At 33.5% G+C, this 9111-nt stretch overlaps 1 protein-coding gene across 1 annotated transcript in view; it reads left to right on the top strand.

The window, feature by feature from the left end:
- Positions 1–3736: 3736 nt before the first annotated feature.
- Positions 3737–9111, top strand: part of LOC104084131 (protection of telomeres protein 1-like) — a gene marked incomplete at its 3' end in the record, with an annotated part of 12713 nt that continues 7338 nt past the window's right edge. Inside the window, exons 1-2 of the mRNA XM_009587860.1 lie at positions 3737–3829; positions 5126–5416. Coding sequence (XP_009586155.1) covers positions 3737–3829; positions 5126–5416 — 384 coding nt within the window. The remainder of the gene's footprint in view (positions 3830–5125; positions 5417–9111) is intronic.

Here is a 9111-nt window from a genome sequence, read left to right on the forward strand (position 1 = left end):
CCCAGCCGAAACCAGGACAGAAAACAATTATGAGATTCTTTTTAACACAGAGAAACCAACATTTTTTCTCAGAAATAACAGTATTACTATTGCTTTTGGCTTCCCTTCAAAAATTATGTAAGGCATACAACTCACTTTGAAGTTTTTATGGAATTTAAATTAAAAACAAGTATTTGCTCTATAGTAAATAATGTCAGGAAATACTGACTGTAGGCAGTGATAGAGTTCCTCCATAATTCGAAGTCTTAGAATTTTGCACATATGTTTTCTGAAATTTTCATCTAAGTACTTTTGGTCAAGTTACCTGATCGTGTCTTAAGTATGTAGGAAATATTCCAAAATTGACATTTTTTACTTTACTAGAATTTTCTCAAATATACTATGCCACTTTCTCTGAGGAATTATTTCTAAAGCAGTATCACGATGCCTGCTGGTTTTTTAAATTATTATCAAAACAGAAATTATTTCAGCTGGTTTAAGTATATATACTTTTTGCATACAATTTTTTTTTCCACAAAATAGTTATAGTATGTTCAGTTGAACTGGTAAATGAAATGTACAATGTTTTGTTCATTTTCTTCTTTAATTTGTATTACCATTGCTGCAGACGTTTCTGATAATCTCATTTTGCAGATAGAAATTCTCAGGAATAGTAGGGGATAAGCTATAATTTGTAGTCCTAATATCTAGATGTATTTTTTATGTCTTCATAAAAAGTAATTTTACTTCCATATGACTAGCCTTCTTAACTTTCTTTTGGAAGGTGCCTGCAGATAGTTTTTGTAGTTCAGTTTTCTTGACGTATTTAAACATGTTCAAAATCGTTTAATTTATATAAGGACAGAGATTATTTACTAAGTTACTTCAAACTGCTTCTCTATTTCATTATTACCTCTCTGTTCATACAGCTGGAGGTACACATACACTAGGATTACATTATTAAAATACAAGAAAATACAATCAGCATACCATATTATCCAAACTTGTTTAGACTGTGATTTACTCTACTTAGTGTGAGAAAACATTTACAAAATATAAGGAAATATACCAAATGCATTTGGGTGTTTTTTTGACAGGAAACTTTTTTTCGTATAAAGAGCATCAGTGACAATCATCAAACTTTTACAAAGAAATTAATCTCTGGATCTGATATGATGTTAAGGCTTGGGTTCAGTTGTCTAGCATATTTTTGAGCAATAAGTTATTAAATTAGTAGCAATTTTAATAAACCATTTTTTTTGGTATCAGAGTATTTGTCTCTTTGCATGTTCTGTATGGGATGTGTATATCATTCAAATACTTAATCTGTAACTGCCTTTTAGCTTGGAAGTATGTCTTCAGTGTTTGTGATGGTTTTTTTTAGCCTTCCATCCCATCCCACCCTTGTGCACTGCAAGACACTCAGAATGGAAAGCAAGCATTTCCTGTTTCCAGATTAGTTTTAAAAATGTAGGTTTCCAGATTGTAGGACTGAAGTCGTTCTCATGTTGCCAAGTGTGGAGAGGGCTACTGAGAAACATCTCCAAAGGTCTTACTCTAACTTTTAGCCTCTTCTTAGCCCTGTGCAATTCCTGCTTATTTGCATAAGGTATCTTGCTTCAGCATCAACTGAACTCTGTTTGTGTCACACAGAGTGGCATGTGCTTATGTACATGTGTTTAACTGAGAGGAATACATTGCTCACCACAGTAACTATAATTCTTGCAGATACATTGCCTATAGACAATTTTGCACTCTTTCTTTCGTTTTCACTAGCATTTCATATATGTGACGTTTCTGCAGTTAAGCGAAGAGTGAGTAGCAGCATGTGAACATTGATCTTTTATTATTTTGTTGTCAACCATGAATCACAAGGATCATAAGTTTTTGACTTCTGCTTAGGTGAAAGATACCTTACAATGAGATCTTCAGCTGGATGTACACTCAAATTGGAATAGAAGTTTGGACAGTGCATTTCAGATGATGCAATAATTCAAGTTAAAAAAAAAAACAAACCACAACACAACTTAATCTTTGAAATAATTTTATATGTATAAATAATAATCAAGTTTTAAGCTTAATGTACTCATGTTTCAAAATATTATCTTGAATTCCTGATTCTTCCACAAATCAATAGTTAAATTTATTTTAGGAAATCTTCCTTCTTAGTATAAGAATGTGTACATTAGCTTAGTATATGTTGTTTTACAAGGCATTTTTTATATATTCTAAGATGATCTGTGACTATGCTGGCTTTGTAATAGTCCTTTGCTTCTGCAATTTAACGATCAGTTTTGATGGAAAACTACCTTGGAGATGCTATTATTCCAGCTTTATACACTAGTTACTATCGCACTTTTCTCTTCCATTGTGTGAGGTGAATAACACCAGCTTCAGTAAAAAAAAAAAAAAAAATTCATTCAGGTGGTTTAGGTTGCTGTAAATCTATTTATAAATATTTCAAGATTAGCTTCTTTTGAATGAGCATATGCAGGATAGAGTTGTACCCCATAGAAATCACTAGGGTTTATTGTCCACGCAGTTTGTTGAGGTGACATTTCACCTTTTGTTCTTTAGTTTATAAAAACTATGCCAAAGACTCCCGCAATATGTATTGGAATTTACTTGCGTGCTTAGAACAAGCTCTGGTTTTGTCCCAGAAGATATTTTTGTTTAGCAACCATTATTTGTTGAACGTATTTAAAATTCTCAGGGAATTTTTAAAGTGACAGCCTTCTGCCCCACTTCCCTGTTCTCGCCCCCCCTCCCCCCAAAAACCCCCGATTTTTTAAAAAAATCCCCAAGGCCTCTAGAAATGACACCAAATCTACTGATGGGGAATTGTCATCATATACAAAAGTCTCAGATTAGCTCTTTTCCCTAAGTTTAATTCAATTTCAAAATCGTTTATGTGTGGAAAATAGAACTAGTTTACAGTATCACTGCTTAACTTGACCTGAGATCTACTTAGAGTGCCATAATGAAACAACATTTAGCCATGGATTTTGTTCATTTTACACTCCAGTGATTCCTCATCATTTTAGCAATGATTTGTTTTTAAAAGACAAGCCTGGAGAATTTCTATTGACCGTCATCTGTTCTGTGGGTCTGACATAAGTAATTTTCCAGCTATGAAATATTTTGGTCTGTAACCCATTCTACATTTACTTTTCCTGTTTGTTCTGTTGTTCACTAAATAATGTTGTTGAATGCTGTTTACCTTTGAGACCACTCAGGGGCTTCTCCACATACCTATGCCTAAGGACATTTGGTTTTGCTTCAACATCATTGGTAATTTTCTCATCATGAAACTTCAGGTTTAATTTCTTATATATTTTATTTCCTTTGTTATTTTATAACTAAATAAGGCTGATTTCAAATCCACTAAATGAGGGTACTAGGAGATGTCAGAAGTACAATATGTTCAAGCGCAGCCTCCTGAATGCTCAAAACATAACATAAAGGATTTGGGAAATGGAAAAAATAGTCTATGATGAAATATTAGTGGAAGCCCAGGGAGACAAAGTAGTTTCTTGAACTAGTTTCCTGAAAGGTTTAGAGCCCTCATAAAAAGGCTAGAGGTCTAGGACAGACTTTTTAGTAAGAAAGAAGTCAAGATATTTTGATGATGATTTAAAAGAATTTGTGAATAAATAAATAAGTAGGTAAATTGGAAATGAAAACACTTTGAGAAATATTTGACATGTTAGACAATATACTTAAAAATATGCTTGAGGTATCTTTTGATAGCGGATGAATGAGTAAAAGTGATGAAAGAGAGTTTTCCTCCCCTCTGGATGTTACCAATTTTGAGAAGCTATGGAATATAATGCCAGTGGCAGGAACTAAAGTAAATCTGTGTATTTATATTAGATAACGTCTTAGTGTTATAGTGGAACATTTTTTTCCAGATCATGGGTAATGGGCACGAGTTGATTATGAAACTGTGTATTTTCCTGATTTGTCCATTGGCTTTTCTTGTATTTTCAATATTTAAACCTAAAGGTTAAAACACTAAAGCTTTTCAGTGTTACAATGAAGAAAAACTGCATCATGATGTGCTCCATTGGTCAGGTCTGGAGAATGCTTAAATAAATGAAATGATGAGATGATCCTTAATGCATTTACGCATTATGTCAAAGTAGCAGGGATTAAAGGAGTTCCTGTCACCAAGGTTGAACTGCTTTATTTATGAATTTCCAAGGAACACTTGATTTGTGTGCTTTTTAAATTTTTTTTTTAAATTTTTAAATTTCAGTGTGTTTATAAAATATAGGCCTAAATGTTGCTGTTTTGGTAAAAAATGTTGCTGTTTAGAACTTCTGTTACATCTTTCAGATTCTGCACCTTTAAATGAGTAGGATTTTTCAGCCATTTGAAAATTGAGCACTTGGAATCCTAAACTAGATTGTCTCACAAATGCTATATTAGAAGTCTTGTTGCTTTTTTGGTAAGCAGTTTTTAATTAAAAAGGGATAGATCAAAACAGTTAATTTGAGATTTCTGGATAATGAGTCATGCAGTGCTTTGATATATATATATAAAGTGCAGGGAACAATAAGACTAGACTAGATCCTTGAAACAAATGCTTCAGACTTTGAACACTGTTATATGGTAGCAGATACACAGCTAAATCAGCAGGATACAGGGGACCTGCCATGTGCAGGGCAGTGGACATACGAGTAATTGTGAAAGCTGTATTCATAATTCAAGGGATGAAAGCTCATCAGAAATCCATAATAACTGTGCTCCACCATCGCTCTGCTGTGTGACCCCTAAAAATTAATTTCTCTCATGCCTCAGTTTCCCCATCTGTAAAAGCAATCCTGATGTGTTCCTCACACAGACATTTTGAGATTTGTGAATAAAGTACTCTGCACTGATGCTGTATATTTACAGGTGGGTATTAGTTTGCCTCTTTAAAAAATTTTTTGTGTTAGATTATATTTTCTGCTTACTCACTTTGTTTTCTTGTTAATGTTAATTTCCTTTTTTTGTTTTGTTTTTATTTTGACTCCTTTCTCCTAATAGCACCAGGAACAAAAATGATCAATGGTCCATTCTTCATGCACATGATAAAACAGAAACCTATGTGTATTTTGATGCAGTGCAACCAATATTTTTTTTTCTTCATATTTTGTTACAGATCAGGGAATACAATGGACAGATGCAGGGAATTACCAGCGTGGGATTTGCATCCTTGACATTTGATGGAACTGTAGGAGCACCAGTAGTTCCTCGAACCTCTAGCAAAGTGTACACTTTCATGGATGAAGAACAGAAAACAATAGAAGAATTACGTGTTTGGGCAGCCAGTAATCTTTCCATCTCTGGACCAGCAGCAAAATTGTCTGGTGTTCAGCCAATGCTGTTCTTTGATCTCACTTGCCAGCTGGTAGGAAAAGCAAAAGTGGATGGATCTTCTTTTCTTCTAAAGGTAGATTTTTCTTTTTTTAATACTTTCTTAGATTTATTTACTAAGACATTGTGATTCAGTTTTCTGTAAAACAGACATATTCGTTGATTTAAATAATGTTATGTAGATAAATATTTTGAGGTTAAGCAAATTTATGATCCTTGACCATTTTATTTCTATGAAAACAAAACGGATATCCCAGTTCTCTTTAAAGTTGTTCATCTGATTTATTTCTTTAGAGAGGTTTTGTAAGATGGCATTGGTATGAATCATCGTTTCACAAACATTTGTAGATAAATATCGCAAGATTTCTTAAAATAGAAAAATATTGTTCGTTTTAAATTTCAACCTTGTTTTTTAGTTAGCAGCAATTATTGCTCATTTTTCTAGATCTGCTGGATATAATTAATGCAGTAAGTAGCACTATCTAGAAAATGAATGAATGGATTATGTTATCTATCTTGATGGACTTAGGTAGCTTCTTTTATTTATACATAAGCGCTTTGGGGATCAGTGGTCGCTGAAAGTACAAAATGCAAAATGCCACACAACAGGAGGGTACTTTCCAAGGGTGATCCTTAACATCAGCTAAACAAAAAGGAGTTCTGCATAATTTGCCTGGGTTTAGCTTCAGATGTATCAGTCTGGTGTTATTCTGAAACTCCTCTGTATTTCTTTTTCTTTCTTTCATAAGCTGATTGTTAAAATGTGAGTAATGAACAGCCTGTTATTCTCCATTTTATGACTTCATAAAATTATTTATTGGTTCTACTGTATTAAGCTGTATTGTTACAACATTTTTAGAAAGAGTATTCTGCATTATTCCTTCATTAAAGCAGGAAAGATTTTTCTTGTGCAGAACAATGCATGCACTACACTGAAACAAACCTTAAGTGTCATCCCATAATATGCTTTGAAACTGTTACGAATATTTCCATTTAATTATGCCTTGTGAAATAGATGTCAAATGAGACCCATTAAAATTTCAGAACTTTGTGGACTGTAATTAAGTTGTTCATTAATAAGTATATGTTCAGCATTGAAGGACCCTTTGCAAGGACAGAGACAAGTGCTTTTTTAAGTTATTAATATTTCTTTACACTCTTTTCTGTGTTGTAAGATCTGAAGTCGATTTTGTGAGTTTTGTATAGCAAAGATAATGACTTGGGGGGGAAAACTTAGGATAGACTTAGGAAGGTAAAAGTTTGAAATCAGGTAACGGTAGATCAATTTTTCTGATACATAATTCCTTTGACCTTTTTTTCAGTAGTATAAAATATTAAATACTTAAATTCGTATTAAAATACATCAGATGAGCTTAAAAATGGTAGATGAACCATTGATATGCTGTTGCTAATTTCCTCCATTTTTCAAGCATGGCAAAATCCTTTTCTCATATCAAACGTTGGTTGTGATAGAAGAGAAGCCTTTTTAAAAAATTGTAGACAGATCTCTGATTATTTTGTTGATTCACTAAACAAAAAAAACTCAAATTCAATACCAGCTCAAATGGAGTGATCATTAAATATTATTATTATATTATTTTGGTTATACATTTTATAATAATGACTTAAATTTATCATGTCATTCTGAGTATATCAGTTGATTATACTATAAAATATAATGATTGTTTTAAGCGTTGAGTTCATGTAACTAGTGGGGATTGCTTCAAAGAAAACTGAAATGAATTTCAGTGATTTTATGCATCATCCATAGCATAACTTTTAATATTAGACTTGATATATTAATTGCGATATGCACAGCACCTGAGGCTGACATGGCATAGAGACAGTATTGCTAACTTGCTAGTGCTTACCTTTTTCTGATAATTCTGTTATTCAAACTGATGGAGACTAAAAAACTCATGCTAGAAATTATTCTGTCATTTATGCCTTTCATAAAAGTTTTACTAATACTCTTTTCTTTCCTTCTGTCTGTCGGTTAAATTGTTTACATTAAGCTATGTCATACAATTAACATACTCTGCTGAAGAGAGAAACAGGTTTCATTGTGTCCCTCCCATTTCGGTGTTTTGCTGACCGTGGTGATCAAAGGTTGTCACTAACTATTCCTTAGCTCCAGTTCATGACTAGTAATGGAACCATTTGCTGTTTCTTATCCAGAATTAATTTAATCAGTGTTGGCTTTTAGACCAATGTTGGGTTTTGAAACCAGGGCTTCTGTGTTTTCATTCATAATTTGAGTAAAGTGAAGCTGGCAAGCTCCTGAGGTAGAGACTTTGATCTGTTTTCATATTTGTGCAAGTCAAAACCAAAACCAACTACTTTCTAAGGATTTTTTTTTTTTCTTGTAAAGAAAGCTTACTGGCTTACAAATTCCTCCAAAAGGTGCCCTGATGCTAGCCCCGTTAGTTCCTCTGGCAAAAGACATTTTAAAGCTAAGTAGTCATCCTTGTATCTGACAGGGAGCATTCAGGTTATTTCAATCCATTTGTCAGATCCATCTCTTAAGTGTAGAACTACCAAAGTGTCCCAAATAAAGCCAGTTGAAAAATAATGGGAAACTTGATGAATTTAAGATTCTTTATTTTGTCAAAGTGGCTAAATTCGTAATATATATGTACTAAATCTATGTTTCTCAAGCTCAGTTCTGGAAAAGGTTTGATAATGCAAGCAATGGCCAACCTCTCTTTCAGAGGTGGTTTTAAGTATTTCATGGTACAGGATCAGAAGATAATAGGCTTTTTTTTTAATCTGTGGCAGCATATACCACCTCATTATCTGAATCCTTCAGAATACACTCTTATTTGGGAACATTAATTTAATGTTATGGGTCATTTTCACTGTGAATGGTTTTCCCTTTTATCTCTTGATTTGGGATGAGTATTTCAACCATGAGTTATTCTCAGTGTATTTACACATGGCTTTGCTGATTCTTAGACCTTTTCCTGTGGGTCCTTTGATCCACAGCAGTTAAACATAAGGGGTAGAACCCTTTAAATTTAAGCTTTGGTGTCTTTTTTTCTCCCTCTCTGCAGTGCCTAACTCAGGGGACAAAATGCCTTGGTATGACAAACTGTCTGAAAATTAGCTTCTTTTGAACCTATATGCATGAAATCCTATAAAACGCAGCATTTCAGTCTTACAGTCCAAAAGCCTCTAGATTTTTCTTTTTCTATGCCAGTATTTCAGACCATTATTTCTGTTGTCGTTGAGAAGAGTATATCTTCAGGAACTCAGGAAACCATAGTCTACAGAATATATTGTAAGCAGCTGTCACTGAGATTTTCATGTTTGATTCAAGTAGTAAGATTTTGGATCCAAAGTGATAAGTCTGTTGGTAATCTTACTTTTTTACAATAACTTTGATAGCTCAAAAATAACTCTATTGATTTTTCAATACTTAAGTGTATCAAAAACTTAGCTGTTGTGGTTTAACCCAGCAGGCAGCTAAACACCACACAGCCGCTTGCTCACTGCCCCCCAGTGGGATGGGGGAGAGAATCAGAAGAGTAAAAATGAGAACACTTATGGGTTGAGATAAAAACCGTTTAATAATTGAAATAAAATAAAATAATAATAAGAAGAAGAAGAAGTAATGAAAAGGAAGATAACGAAAAAAGATAGAAATAAAACCCAAGACAGACAAGGGATGCAAATGAAAAAAACAATTGCTTACCACCAACTGACTGATGCCCAGTCAGCCCCCGAGCAGCAGTCCCCCAGCCAGTTTTCCCCTAGCTTATACACTTACCA

The sequence above is a fragment of the Fulmarus glacialis genome, unplaced genomic scaffold (assembly GCF_000690835.1).
Source record: "Fulmarus glacialis isolate BGI_N327 unplaced genomic scaffold, ASM69083v1 scaffold10611, whole genome shotgun sequence".
Lineage (NCBI taxonomy): Eukaryota > Metazoa > Chordata > Aves > Procellariiformes > Procellariidae > Fulmarus > Fulmarus glacialis.